The 16,349-nt window shown below is 33.6% G+C and overlaps 1 protein-coding gene across 2 annotated transcripts in view; it reads right to left on the bottom strand.

Moving 5' to 3' along the window:
* SEMA3C (semaphorin 3C) overlaps positions 1-16,349 on the bottom strand; it is a 169,478-nt gene that overhangs the window by 61,318 nt on the left and 91,811 nt on the right. For both annotated transcript variants that reach the window (XM_053609705.1, XM_053609706.1), the window contains 4 exons: positions 12,053-12,143; positions 7,003-7,122; positions 4,722-4,864; positions 3,365-3,479 (listed from right to left, as the gene is read on the bottom strand). In XM_053609705.1, coding sequence (XP_053465680.1) covers positions 3,365-3,479; positions 4,722-4,864; positions 7,003-7,122; positions 12,053-12,143 — 469 coding nt within the window. The remainder of the gene's footprint in view (positions 1-3,364; positions 3,480-4,721; positions 4,865-7,002; positions 7,123-12,052; positions 12,144-16,349) is intronic.

Raw genomic sequence — 16,349 nt, 5'->3', positions numbered from 1 at the left:
ACGTACTTTGTTAGGTATACTCCCAAATATTTCATCTTCTTTGGCACTACTATGAAAGGAATAGAGTCTTGACTATTTTTTTCGGCTTGGTAATTGTTGGTATATGTAAAGGCTACAGATTTATGGGTGTTGATTTGGTAGCCTGAGACATTGCTGTATTCCTTAATCACTTCTAAAAGTTTTGTAGTAGAATCCTTAGTGTTTTCCAGATATACAATCATATCATCTGTGAAGAGTGAAAGTTTGATCTCTTCTGACCCTATGTGGATACCCTTGATCACCTTTTTTTCCCTAATTGCAATGGCTAAAACTTCCATTACAATGTTAAAGAGCAATGGAGACAATGGGCAACCTTGCCTGGTTCCTGATCTAAGTAGAAATGATTTCAGTTTAACTCCATTCAATACAATATTGGCTGTGGGTTTGCTGTAGATGGCCTCTATTAGTTTAGGAAATGTCCCTTCTATACCAATTTTCTTAAGTATTCTGATCATGAAGGGATGCTGGATATTATCAAAAGCTTTTTCTGCATCAATTCAAAGAATCATATGGTCCTTATGTTTTAGTTTGTTTATGTGCTGAATTACATTTATAGATTTACATATATTGAACCAGCCTTGAGACCCTGGGATAAATCCCACTTGGTCGTGGTGTATAACTTTTTAGATGTGTTGTTGGATTCTGTTTGTTAGGATCTTATTGAGTATTTTAGCATCAATATTCATTAGTGATATTGGTCTATAATTTTCTTTTCTTGTTGGGTCTTTCCCTGGGTTAGGGATCAAGGTGATGTTTGCTTCATAGAATGTATTAGGTAATATTCCTTTTTTTCTATATTTTGCGAAGAGGTTTCGTAATAGGTACTAGTTCTTCTTTAAAGGTTTGGTAGAATTCTGACGTAAAGCCATCTGGTCCTGGGCTTTTCTTTTTAGGGAGATTCTGTATAGTTGATGCTATTTTAGAACTTGATATGGGCCTGTTCAAAATTTCCACTTTGTTCTGGCTAAGTCTTGGTAGGTGGCGTACTTCCAGGTATTGGTCGATTTCTTTCAGATTTTCATATTTCTGAGAGTAGAGTTTCTTGTAGTATTCGCTAAGGATTTTTTGAATTTCTGAGGCATCTGTTGTTATTTCATCGTTACCATTTCTGACTGATGAAATTAGAGATTTTACTCTTTTTTTCCTGGTTAGGTTGGCCAAAGGTTTATCTATTTTATTGATCTTTTCAAAAAAACAACTTTTGGATTTATTGATCCATTGTATAATTCTTTTGTTTTCAATTTCATTTAATTCTGCTCTGATTTTGGTTATTTCTTTTCTTCTGCTGGGTTTGGGGTTGGAGTGTTCTTCCTTCTCCAGTTGATTGAGATGTCCATTAGGTTTTAACTTCCTTTCTTTCCGTTTTCTTGAGGAAGGCTTGCAGTGCTATAAGTTTCCCTCTTAGCACTGCCTTTGCAGTATCCCAGAGGTTCTGGTAATTCGTGTCTTGATTGTTGTTTTGTTCCAAAAATTTGGTGATTTCCTTCTTAATCTTGTCTATAACCCATCTCTCCTTCAGCATAAGGTTGTTTAGCTTCCATGTTTTTGTATGGATATGCAGGTTCCTATTGTTACTGAGTTCAACTTTTATTCCATGATGGTCTGAGAAGATGCAAGGAATAATTTCTATTTTTTTAAATTTGCTGAAGTTAGAGTTGTGGCCTAAGATGTGGTCGACTTTGGAGTATGTTCAATGGACTGATGAGAAGAATGTGTATTCAGTTTTGTTGGGATGAAATGTTTGCAGATGTCTGTTAAGTCCAGATGTTGAATGGTTAAGTTTAAATCTAAAATTTCTTTGCTTAGCTTCTTTTTGGAGGATCTATCCAGCGCTGCTAAAGGGGTGTTACAATCTCCAACTACTATGGAACTGGAGGAAATCAAGTGGCTCATGTCTGTTAGAGTTTCTCTTATAAATTGAGGTATGTTCTGGTTGGGTGCATAAATATTAATAATTGAAATCTCATCACATTGAGTATTACCTTTAACAAATATGAAGTGTCCATCCTTATCCTTCCTTATTTCAGTTGGTTTAAAGCCTATTGTGTCTGTGAATAGGATTGCAACACCTGCTTTTTTCTGCTTTCCATTTGCCTGGAGTATAGATGACCATCCCTTCACCTTGAGTCTATATTTGTCTTTTAATGTAAGATGTGATTCTTGTATGCAGCAGATATCCGGCTTGAGTTTTTGTATCCAGTCAACCAACCAGAGCCTCTTTAGAGGACAATTTAAACCATTCACATAAATTGAGAATATTGCTAAGCCTTTCGCGAGTCTGGTGGACATTTTTAATCCTTTTGCAACTGTGGAAGTTGGAATTTGATAAAAATTTTCTGGGTGGGTTTACTTTTGTGGTGGAGGATTACGCTGGTCTTTATTGAGGATAGGTCTGAGAATATCCTGGAGAGCTGGTTTACTTATGGCAAATTTCTTCAACATGTGAATGTCATTGAAGTATTTAATTTCTCTGTCATAAATGAAACTCAGTTTAGCTGGGTACAGGATCCTGGGTTAAAAGTTATTTTGTTTAGAAGTTTAAAAGTTGATGACCATCCTCTTCTAGCTTGAAAGTTTTCAGCAGAGAGATCTGCAGTTATTCTAATATTCTTGCCCTTGTAGGTGATGGTTTACTTTCGTCTGGCTGCTTTCAGAATTTTCTCTTTCTTATTAACTTTAGTGAAATTGATTATGATGTGTCTGGGGGATGTCTTATTTGGGTTGAGTCGTGCTGGAGTTCTGAAACTGTCTGCTATCTGAATTTCAGAATCTCTTGGCATGTCTGGAAAATCAGTTCATTAGTCCTTATTGGACTTGGAAAGCACAAGCCTCCTCTTGTCATGCTGAGAATACTTGGTCTCAAGGCCACCAAGCAGAACTAAGAAGCAAGAATCTCCAAATTTCTACTCTGACACTTTTCTATTCTAACTCTATCCTATCCATTAACTGTAATACTAAAACTATATAGCTGTATTCTCATACAAACAGATCTCGATCAGAACATTAGTCATTCAAATACTGTAAGCATATGTAAGAAAGCACAAATGTCATTACCTACATATAAATTACATAAGCACTCCCCACATTTACATATCATGATCACTTCAATGAACTAAATGTTTCAGGAGTGTAATCAGGTGCGAAACAGATTTTAAAAAATACTTGAAGATAATCATGAGCAGTATCTAGATAATCAATTCAAATTGGCACATGATTTATGCTAAAAATGTGTATGGAGAACACATTCTTTCCCAAGAGCTTATTAAAATACATAAACCCTACAGTCTCTCTTTCAGAAATATATTTCAATCTCATATCTACATACCTAATTCATCAAAGTGTGTTTCAGGACCATCTTCATCTGTTACAGAGCACACCAGCCTTGCTTTTAAGAAGGTAGTCCACTTGTTGACAAGGCTACGCAGTCCACCAGTGTCATTCTGAAACCATTTTGTAAACATAATTCAGATTGCTTAAATATGTCTAGAAGTCTATTATAAATTAAGCTTGGGCTCTTACTGCTTGCACATGTTTTAAAATCTGAAGAATGTGTTAATCATATGTGCATATCAATAGTCAAAGAGAAATGTTCCATACCTATGGTATTTATACAATAGTTATAGTATTATTGTTTTATAATATGATATTGACTAGCCATCAATGAACTTATTTGGAAATTATGTGCCCTATTCTTTCTAATTTTAATAATATATAATGGACATTTTTATAAAATGTTATTGAGAATAAAGACATTAATTTGTCTTTCCTTGGTAACTCATCATCTCATAAATCATAATATATATTTAACGTTGCAGATTCTGCTGTGGTCAGGAAAGTAGAAATATTTTTACTAAATGGTCCCCAATAGTTCTATTTTCTCTCCTCCATTTCTTTTCATTGCCATTTAATTCTCAGTATTTCTAATTGCATGGTTTATTTTATATATATATATTTCTCTTGCCAGGCCAGGAGAAATGTAATTTAGATCATTCATAAATAGTCTCTCTTGATGACATTATTTTTTCTCTGGCTGTAGAGGCCTTTTTTTCTTCCCTGGGCTTTGCTACTTTTTGTCTTTCTTTGTCAGAGAAACAGCTGGGGCTCCACAATTAATACAATATTGTAATATTTAAAGATAAACATTTTAAATGCTAAGCACCTTAAGAAATAAATACATTTTCTTAAAGGATGCTAATCATAAATAAGTCAGGACAAGTCTCTTAAGCTTTCATTTGAGCCTTATTTTAAGATCAAATAATTTGAAAAGACATCAGAAATTCTCTTGTGTTGCTGTATATGTTAACTTTTCATACACAAGAACATTTTGGTTACCACTTAGAATTACATTTTGTTAAAGCATTTCCTAATTTTTACTATTTATAAACATATCTTTAAAAATCTTAATAAATACCAATATGTTAAATGAATATGCAAAAATTAGTTAAGACTGTTTAAAAATTAATCAAAATATTCCTTGAATTAAGATTTTTATTGAAATTGGATATGCTTATCTCATATGACTGATGCTTTAATTGATAAATGAACATTGTATTAAAGGTCTCCCCTCAATACTTTATTTATTTGTGGTAGTAGGTAATAAAACCTGGGACTATTGGAAAAACGATTTCCATAAGAATCAAATTTCTTAGTTTTCTTCATTATTGAACAGTGTTAATACTTACAGGACATACTCTGGCAATCATGGAATGAATCTGTTTCGTGCTCCTGTTATTATCAGTCAGCTTTTCTTTGAAGAAGAAGTATACCTTAGCATCATTAGGATCCGTACCATCTGGGATGACATGTGCATCTACAAACATAGGTTCTGGAAAAAAAATATGAAGACTCTATATACTCATGATGAAAATCTGTCTACTGTTCATCCAGGCAGTCCACAGGCACATGTTTCCCCATCTCTGGTATGAAAGAACAATTCAATGCTCAAAGGCAAAATTTCTAAAAGCAGTAATTGTATTCACTCAACATGCCACAGTGGTAATGTCAAGTACCACAAGGTATAGCTATATTACATACGATATCTTAAACTAGTTTTCTTTGTCTGCAATACATCCTAGAAGTTCAGCAAATGCAAAAATTCTTTGAGTTTTAAAAGATTGGTTGTAACTGGGTTATAGCTTTCATGTGAAAGCCCCAAATTAGTTTCATAGTAGGGCTGAGTACATTGGGTACTTTTTCTTCCATTCTTGAGATACTTTACTAAGAAGAAGGTGTTCCAGCTCCATCCATGTAAACATGAAAGAGGTAAGGTCTCCATCTTTCTTTAAGGCTGCGTAATATTCCAGGGTGTACATATACCACAATTTATTAATCCATTCGTGTATTGATGGGCACTTGGGTTTTTTCCATGACTTAGCAATTATGAATTGGGCTGCAATAAATACTCTGGTACAAGTATCTTTGTTATGTTGTGATTTTTGGTCTTCTGGGTATATGCCCAGCAGAGGAATTACAGGATTGAATGGCATATCTATTTTTAGATCTCTGAGTATTGTCCATATATCTTTCCAAAAGGAATGTATTAATTTGCATTCCCACCAGCAGTGCAGAAGTGTTCCCTTTTCTCCACATCCATGGGTTGGTGGGTAAAGGGAAGGGGATTGGTGGGATTATACCTGCGGTGCATCTTACAGGGGTATTTGCGAAACTTGGTAAATGTAGAATGTAAATGCCTTGGCACAGTAACTGAGATAATGCCAGGAAGGCTATGTTAACCATTGTGATAAAAATGTGTCAAATGGTCTATGAAGCGAGTGAATGATGCCCCATGATCATATCAATGTATACAGCTATGATTTAATAAATAAATAGATAAATAAAAAATAAAAAGATTGGAAAAACTTCTCTACCAGCTATTTCCCATGGAATCTGATGGTTGACTTATTGAATAAAATGCTTGTTTTTCGAAGTGTGGTTTTCACTCTAGTGTATATAAACTCAAATTCATTGAGGCAGAGTGAGGAGTTGGAAGTCCAAGATCTAAAAAACATTTTTTTCTAAGCATATGAAATGAAGGGGAAACTTTCCAAGGAAAAATGATTTAGTCATTTGAAGACATACAAGGTTTCCTTACTTTAAGAACAAAACAACTTTTAGAATACTCAATTTCCAGATGTACCAGAGGAATTATTTGAAGTAAATGAACAATCAATGCTTTCTCGTGCTGGCCTATCAGTGAAATAGGAGGCTTAACTGTCCTGATTCATGCCTCACCAGGCAACGTTAAGTAAATTGCCAAATTCAGGGTCAGTTAGAAATTTTCTCCAGGGTGACATGACAATGATGTTGGTGGTTTCTTCCTTCTCTGAACAATAGTCACTGATGAGAATCATACGGTAAAATCAAATGAGCATCTTTTTTTGAAGTAAATTACATATGGTACAAAGAATTAGAAAGTGTTGAACACCAATAATCATAAAGTTATCATATATCTAAATTCTTTTAACTATTGGAAAATTATTAAAAAATAATATATACTAGTCCTGTAATTTTAGAATCTAAGTATAAAACAAAAAGGAAGATTTCCTGAATAAAACCTATTCATTTTATTGAAATGTCATGTATTTAGGATAGTTTTTAAATTTGACATTATTAAAATATATGAGTAGATTAAATGAAATTAAAAAAACATTTAATTGTATTATGTTACGATTTAACAATTGGCAAAGATGCTTGAGTACTGGCATCGTGATGAATGTCACTGTCACTTTTATTTATTCATACTCAGACAACAAATAAAGAATGTTTAATGGAATAAAAAACTAGAATATGGACTATGGGCTACTTTGATTATGTATGTCAAACATTTTAAATCATAGAGTACAGAATTACTTTACTGATGTCATGACCTGATATTTTGATTTTTAACAATTTTTCCCTAGTTATCATTATGGAATTAAGTTAGCTTAAAGCGTGATACCAAAAATGCATAAAATATTTTCTTACCACTTAGCCATTTGGAATTGTGTTGATCAGTTCTAACTGCATTCCTCTTGGTTAAACTTCTGAAAATAGCAGCATCTGTCCCCATGAAATCTATATACATTCCAGAGAAAAGCTCTTCATCTATGAAAAGTCAGAAAATGTTAACAGAAATTTAAATGGTTTTCAAAGCTATTTTAAAATTCAAACTGAAGCTGGGAGTGGTGGCTCACGCCTGTTATCCTAGAACTCTGGGAGGCTGAGGCAGGTGGATTGCTTGAGATCAGGAGTTCAAGACCAGCCTGAGCAAGAGTGAGAGCTTGTCTCTAAAAATAGCCAGGTGTTGTGGTAGGCAACTTTAATCCCAGCTATTCAGGAGGTGGGGCAAGAGGATTGCTGGAGCCCAAGAGTGTGAGGGTGCTATAATCCCTGACGCCACGGCACTCTACCAGGGGCGGACAAAGTGAGACTCTATCTCTAAAATAAATAAATAAATGAATAAATAAAAATTTGAAGTGAATTAATTTATTAGTTGATCATCACATATATTGCAGAGTGTTTATAATTCTTAATTGGATTCCATTATCCACAAATTTAAAAATCCAACAAACTTTAACCTTTTCTCATTATTGTCTGTATGATTTCTGCTATGTATTTTTGGTCAAACCCCAAAATAACTTTATTCTCTGTAAAACATTTCTCTGCCTATATTTAATTATATGAAACATAAATTTTTATATATATTATCTTAGAAATATCAAATGTATAAAACATAATGATATAGCTTAATTCATTATTTTCTTTTAATGAACTATAAAAACATGTAAGTGTCAGAAAACTTGATTTTAATTTGGGCAATGACTAACAAACTAGGAATTAGGGCAGTTATTTAATGCCCTGATTTTCAATCTTCTTATCTAGAAAATACGGGAATTGTATTATGATCTCAGAAGTTCTCATCACATATGAAAATTTATATGATCTTACTTAATAGATTGAATATAATAAAGTTTTGTTTAAATTATTACTATGATATAACACACTGAAATTGTCAGAATAATTAAAAGATTTAGTTATCAAAAGCATATATTTTGAACTTCAGTGCTAGAAAGTTCCAAGTGAGATAAACAAAGTGTTACTTTTCCAACTGCAACTTAGCCATAAAATGTGGAATACAGAGACAAGAAAGAAAATATATTTTAAAATTTAAAATAAATTATCGTTATTAATAGTAGAATGTAATATTTTAATCTGTATATATCTAACATTAAATATTCAGTTTATTTTTGAAGATTCTTATTACATTTTTTCTAGTAAGGAGAAGCAAGCACTGAACTGGTAAGAAACAATGTGATCTTTGCATATAAAGCAGTAACTGAACATCTATTTAAAAAAATCAGGTTTATCAGGTCAGGTCCACTAACCTACCATATAGCTGTTTTCTTTGATGTTCTAAGATTAATGCCTGAGATACCTTCAGATTATTGTAATTTTGGAAGGATTATAACTTTTTTTTTTTTTTATTGTTGGGGATTCATTGAGGGTACAATAAGCCAGGTTACATTGATTGCAATTGTTAGGCAAAGTCCCTCTAACATTTTGAATTACTCTGAGTTCACTGTTTAGTAATAAGGGAATGCCAGTTGGCCCAAGACATGGAGAATGGACGTGCTCCCAAGATATGAACTGGACCCCTACCACTTGGCGAGTTGGTGTGACAGGCAACACCATCATGTTCAGTTCTCCTTCCTAGTAGAAATCCAAGGCCCATGGAAAAAGATGATAGGGAGATAACAGAAATGAATAGGAAGGGATTTTTGAGCAATTTAGCTTCTTTAAAATTCTGTGAACATTTGTGAGAGAGAGATATAGGCATAGATTTGACTGTTAGGTTGCGATAACTTTGTAATTAATTATTTCACATTATTTTTATTCCAAATTCACCCTAAAACTGTGGATTATAAATTCCTGCTGTTCAACATATTAATTAACACAGCTATCAATTATCATGTCTGTTTCCAAGAAGGAAAAGAAATCAGATTCCCAGAGGTTGATGTGTGATAGAGAGGTCTAATTCTAATCCCCCCGGCATCCTGCCCGATTACTTATGCCCTAAACATGACACAGGCCTACCTGTCTAATTGGCTTCTTTCCCTGCCATAAGTTCTAAATAATTTTAATGGAAACTAGGAATTTTCTGTTTTAACTTGTATCAATAATTAATATTTAATTAATGCCACTTTGGAAAAAATTTTGAAAGGAGGGATTTTTTTTTTTTTGTTCCAGAATTTCATTGTAGGGTTTTATGAAAAGAGAAACTTGTGCCCTTTACCCTTAATTCAAAAACATGTTGTTTCTCAATTGTGCTTCCACTGACCAGAAAAACTTCATGAGGTTTATGATCAGTTCTTTAAAAGATAATATCTGACGTTTTTGTTGCCTTACAACAATGACTGATAATAGTAAAAGGACATTGAACTTATACCAGGTGTTAGATGTCACAAATCAATAACATTTAAAATCCTAATTATTCTTGACATAAGTATTTTAACTAATCTGTGTTATCTAGTGCATTGCAATGAAATGATAAAGCAGTATGAAATGATAAAGTGAGATGACCACACACCTTATCAGAGACAATTTTATAGGGATAATCGGACAAAGAAAATGATGAATGCAATCTTACAAAGATTTTTGTTTATTATTTTCAATTTTTAAGTTAAACAAATTGTTTAATTACTTTCTTTTGATTACACATTACAACTGAAAAGTAGTGTAGAAAAATAGGCATTGGAATTCAAGTCTCAGGTCCTTGGCAAAATCCGAAAGGCCTATATCTAATTCCCATTTTGTAAACAAATCCAATCCAATTGTCTAAGGCAAAAACTATGAAAGGACTTAAGACAATTTATCAAGAAAATTTATAATGCCTTGTTCTAAATAATAATCAGTGAGATAAAACTTCAATATTAGGTGTATTAAGAGATCTTTGATTTTTATGATATTTCAGCTGAAATAAATGAAAACTATATATATATTTAACTACTATTACACGCATATTATTTCTACAGGTGAATATAATTTTCTTCCTAACGGAGAAAAGATTTGCCAAAATGCTACTTCCATTAAATAATGTTTGGACACTCATCTGAAACATTATTTTCAGACATAATTTGGTAACATAGTGTCAAAGCTTTCTAACGTTTTGTCTTAATAATATGCTTTTGGCTCCTTGCTGAGTGATTTGAACGACTCCATGGAATTTAATTTGTGGGATAATTTCGAAGATAGACCTACCTTAATTTAACTTCCAGATTAGAGAAAAGGAAGATGAGTTGCCTATGTAAATGATTCAAAGCAAGCATTTTGAACACAATTATTAACTTTTCACCTGTTCCATTGTCAATTTTACTAATGGCAACACAAAAAAAAAGCAAAAAGAAAAAGTACTGTAGTTACCATATATTTAATGTATTGATGTTTAAGATTTGTCACCATAGTAAATTCACGATAACTAAGACATATTCTAGAAGTGTCTTAACCAGATAAGAATGCCTGTTGAGAAGGTCTTAGAAAGGCAGTCTGTCATTCGGATTAACAAACAAATTGATTTGTCAACATATGTATCCGCAAGCAGATGGGGCTGCCACTTAACTGATACTTTACGTAACGTGAGAAATTGAAAAGTAGCTTTATTTCCACCTCCTTTTGAATATACAAAAACATAAGGCAATTCGCAGAGAATGTACTTGGATATAAATATATTTATCCTTTCATTCAAAAGAAATACCACTTTTAATCATTTATAAAAGATTACTAAAACATGAGAATACAGATACCTTCTCTGACATACTGATTTTAATTTCTTTAGACATATACCAAGAATTATAGTTTCTGGATCATATCCAACTCTATTTTTAGTTTTTTGAAGACCATCCATAATATTTTCCAAAATGGTTGTACTAATATATTCTCATGAACAGTGCACAAGTATTTCCTTTCTCCACACCGTCACCAACAACGTGTCATTGCTTGCCTCTGATGATAAAGATTCTAACAATTATAAAGTGATTTTCATTGTCTGTGCTCCCATGTTCATCCTAGCACTATTCACAAAAGTCAACATATGGAGCAACCTAAACTTCCATCAACAGATGAATGGATAAAGAAAATGTAATATACATATGCAATAGGATACTACTAGATGGCATTTAAAAGGAAGGAAATTCTGTCATTCATGACAATATGAATGGAAATAGAGACATTAAACTAAGTGAAATAAGCTAGGCATAGAAAGACTAATACTGTATGATCTCATTTATATATAGAATCTAAAAAGTTGACCTCTCAGGACAAGAGAGAATTCACTAGTTGTTGCTAGAGATTAGAGGGATGGGGAAAGGGAAGATGTTCATCAAAGAGAAAAGTTTCCTTTAGACTGGAGGAAGGAATAGTTTTAATGATCTATTCTACTACATGGTGACCACAGTTAATAATGTGTATGTTTTATTTCAAAATTGCTAAAAGAATAGATTTTAATGTTTTCACCATAAGAAAAATGGTAATTGGATGAGGTCATGGCTATGTTAGTTAGATTGATCGAATCTTTCTATAATGTATACATAGACCAAAACATCATATTTTACCTCATAAATATGCATAATTATTTGTTAATTAAAAACAAGTTAAAAATAAATAATAAAAGAAATTACAAAAATATTATTAAAGCCTGAGGGAAAGTAAGTGTACTAGAAACACAATTATAGAAAACACTGGGAACTTCTTCATAATATATATGACTATATATAAATAGATATACTATTTAAAGAATGGTTGGCTTGCTCTAGTATAGGCAAAATTAGCATATACTGATAAGAAGATGCATGCACATCATTTAATCACAAGTATCCTTGGAAATAAGAAATTAATCTCTTTATTTCTCAACTCATAACTTCCTTTTTTTCATTTTACACCTATACTGTAATCCATGCAACCATCCAAAATGGGCATATCAGGTCATGTTCATTCTCTCTGTCACTTTAGACCAACCCCATCTCTTTCATTTTCAACTTACTGATCATAACAGACACCGTGTTCACATTGGGATTGAAAGAGCAGCGTCCTTTCCCAGATTCACACTTGGAGTCAATAAGGAAAACTTGGTCCTGTATTGTAAATAAAATTGAAAATGTAGGTATAATAACTTATTTAGTTGAAACAATTGCCTATTAGTAAAACATAGCATCATTAAAATTAATAGGCTTTCTACTTGGTCCGTATGCCTTCCCAATTTATTATGTTAAGACTTTTTCAGCCTAAAAGAACAGTCCATTTGTAATTAAATTATAAGCTAACCTCAGCAGGGACAGTTCTTATTCTATTACACTCCCCATAGAGCTGATGCAAGAAGGAGTTCTCTTTAAATCATCAGCAAAAATCACTTGAAAAATCAAGGTTCATTATAAATCCGAACTAGATATGTTAAACATTGACCAAAAGGGGGAAAAGAAACTGTCCACAGAGTAACAACCTATATAAAGGCTACCTATAATATTTCGAAAATAATCAAGACATTTTTTAACATAAAGCCTTATATTATGCTTAAATTTTTTATATAAAGTATTAAAGTAAACCATAATTTTATATTTTTTTTCAGACAGAGTCTCATTTTGTCACCTTCAGCAGAGTGTCATGGCATCATAGCTCACAGAAATCTCAAACTCATAGGCTTACGTGATTCTCTTGCATCAGCCTCCCAAGTAGCTGTGACTATAGGTGCCCGCCACAGGGACCGGCTATTTTTTGAGCCAAGGGAGGTCTTGCTCTGGCTCAGGCTAATCTCAAACTTGTGAGCTCAGGCAATCTACCTGCCTCTGCCTCCCAGAGTGCTAGGATCATAATTTAGATTTTAAAGTGTCATTTTCTCAGGCCTTTATTTAGCAAAACTTTATTGAGCAACTACTGTGCCTACTGACTAGACATTGAGGACAGTAAACAAATATACAAAAATATTTGTCCACAAGTAATTTATAATCTAATAAGGGAGGCAGAAAACAAAGAAAGTAAACAAGGAAAATACAGACTATGGTAGATAGTGCTTGCTGCTTAGAAGGAAAAAAAGGATGCAGGGAAAGCAAATAGCAAAGAACAGGGGTTGGCGCAATAAACTCGATTTAAAATAGAGTGGGCACTTTATCCTCATTAAATATACCTTCTTGTTGGTATATTTACATTTTTTTATGTATACAAAAGAAGCAAAAGCTAATACTATTAACAAGATTCCAAAGGGAAAATGATTACTTTTGTAGCTTGCATCAGATGATCAAGGATCAGAGTGCTAGGATTACAGGGGAGAGCCACTGTGCCTGGCTTTGAAATACTTTTTAATAAGGTTGTTAATGACAATCATAACACACAACTCAGTGCCTCCTTTTTAGACCTTATCTTCCTTTGATTCTCATTAGTATTGTGGATTTTGACCACTTTTATCTTTTTAAATGACTTTTTTTCCCAGAAACTACATGCATTTTTTAAAGGCTATTTCTTTTAAGTCTTGATTACAAGTCTATTTTCCTCCATCTGGCCACTACAGTTAGGAGACCCTCAAATCTGAATCGTGCGGGTTTAATCATGCTGACAGTATAGACTGAAAGCAGAAGAATCACTATTAGATTGCTTTTTATTAGAACACTATTAGAACACTTTTTTTAGTGTTTAGTGATCTTATAAAACAATGACATCTTTATATAGCCAGCCTTCTACTCAACTGCCCACTTGATTTTACTAGTTAAATCTTCCGATGGCCCGTCAGACTCAACAGTCCAAACTCAGCCTCATAATCTTTATCCCATACATGGTCTCTTAATTGTTACTCTTTTCAGTGCATGGCAACTATATAATTAAAGAGGCTGAAAATTATAACCAATAATAAACCATTACAACCAATAATAAAAGTGTCACTATCTATATAATTATATATATATTTTCCATATCCATATCTAGCAATGTCACCTACAACGTTTGGTACTTTGATCTTCTCTGTCTCCATTGTCACCATCTGTATACAATAATCTCTTTCTTGCTTATGATGTCACTTCTCTAACAGAGTTCCCTACAACTCTTCCACCCACTTCCCCCATACTCCAAACCATTTGTTACTTAACACACAATGGCAATACAATTCTGTGCATGTCATTTTCTGCAGAAGATTGCTCTAATTACTTCTCCTTTGACACATATGAAAGATCTTTATTTATTTATTTATTTATTCTTTATTTATTTTTATTAAACCATAGCTGTGTACATCAGTATGATCGTGGGGCACCATACACTTGGTTCATAGATCGTTTGACACATTTTCATCACATTAGTTAACATAGCTTTTGTAGCATTTTCTTAGTTATTTTGCTAAGACCTTTACATTCCACATTTACTAGGATTCACATATACCCTTGTAAGATGCACCGCAGGTGTAATCCCATTAATCCCCCTCCTTCCCCCTCCCTCCCCCCTCCCCTCCCTTTCTCCTTTCTGCCTATTCTTAGGTTATAACTGGGATATAGCTTTCATGTGAAGGTCCTACATTAGTTTCATAATAAGGGTGAGTACATTGGGTACTTTTTCTTCCATGTCACCCTCAGTAGAGTGTCATGGTGTCACACTCACAGCAACCTCATACTCTGGGGCTTAAGTGATTCTCTTGCCTCAGCTTCCTGAGAAGCTGGGACTACAAGCACCTGCCACAATGCCCTGCTATTTTTTGGTTGCAGTTGTCATTAGTTGTTTTAGCTGGCCTGGTCTGGGCTCAAACCTGCCAGCTTTGGTGTATGTGGCTGATGCCCTACTCACTGAGCTACAGGAGCTGAGCCAAGATCAGTATCTTTAAGGTATCAGAAAAGTGGAAATATGATTTTATTTCTGCTTTTTAAATAATATTTGTGAATCGACGCAATATGAGAAAATAGTATGACTACAAAGTGAGTAGGAGTTTAATGTTACAGATCGGTCTGGGAAAAGGGATCTGATTGGGAGAGTCAATTTGCTCACTGAGGAATTTTGGTCATTAGATACTTTTAGCTAATGTGTGGGAGTGAACGTTAGATTACAATGGTTTACTAAGGCCATGCAGAAAAGAAGCATAAAGCTGGAAATTCTGCCTACTTGTCTGAGGAGGTTTGTAATTAAATAAAAGAGATAGAAAGGAGAAAAACTTTCTAAAAACTCAAATAACCAAGAGAACAATCTTAAAGAAAAGAAACAAACCTCCTTTTAAATAGAAAAAGAAAAAAAAAAAGGATATATGCAGAGGAAAGGGAATGACATTATGAGACAAGGATTTATTACAGAATTTTATTGACATGGAAAAAGCATAATAGTTCTCTGAAATAGAAGAAAAGCTATGAAAAGCTACAAACAGATTAGTTGGGTGACTAATTTGCTTCAGAAAGCATAGAGAACAACTTGGATGCTGTGATAGTCTTGGTAAGTTAAAGGCACGTTTTCTGCTTCATGATGGGCAAGGGTAGGGTCTCAAAAGTATCTGATTCTTGAAATGTAATAGAAACACGATAAAATCAATGAGAGAGAAATGTGGTAACATTCCAAGAATTTTCTGCAAAATTAACCACCTTCTTTTTTCCTGGTTTAAAGTCATAATTTACTCATGTTGTTTTATCATTTTCCAAGAACAGAAGTCAGGGAGTGAAGATACCAGATAGAAGAAAAGAAGTGGGTGTTGGGTGGCACCATTGGCTCACTGGGTGGGGCACTGGCCCCATATACCGAGGGTGGCAGGTTTGAGCCCAGCCACCGCCAAACTGCAACAAAAAAATGGTCAGCGTTGTGGAGGTTGCCTGTAGTCCCAGCTACTTGAGAGGCTGAGGCAAGAGAATTGCGGAAGCCCAAGAGTTGGAGGTTGATGTGAGCTGTGATGCCACAGCACTTTACCGAGGACGACAAAGTAAGACTCTGTCTCCACAAAAAAAAAAAAGAAGTACGTGATGATATAGAACCAGTGAATTTCTGTGAATATGGGGAGATGAAAGGTTGTAGGTAATGTCTCATAAATAAAACTGAGTAATTAATAAATATGATGCCAACTTAACCTGGTTCACTTTCAAACTAGTTATGAAAAGATGCAAAATGCCATATCTTTATATTAACGAAGGAGTTGCCAGTCTTGGTCACTACCAAGTACAGTGTTAGTCTTCACTGTAGGGAAGGAGAATTCTTCCCTTGAAGGAGAATTCCCTCAAAATGAAACTTTCTGAATCTCACAGTCATTTTATATTACACGATCTTTCATACAAAATTGAAAGAAAACAAATATATTAGATTATTAGATGTTTCCAGTTCTGTGTTTACATTATGAG

Source organism: Nycticebus coucang, chromosome 11 (assembly GCF_027406575.1).
Source record: "Nycticebus coucang isolate mNycCou1 chromosome 11, mNycCou1.pri, whole genome shotgun sequence".
NCBI classification, from domain to species: domain Eukaryota; kingdom Metazoa; phylum Chordata; class Mammalia; order Primates; family Lorisidae; genus Nycticebus; species Nycticebus coucang.
Note: the sequence above shows the minus strand (reverse complement) of the source record. Positions and strands in the feature narration are given on the sequence as shown.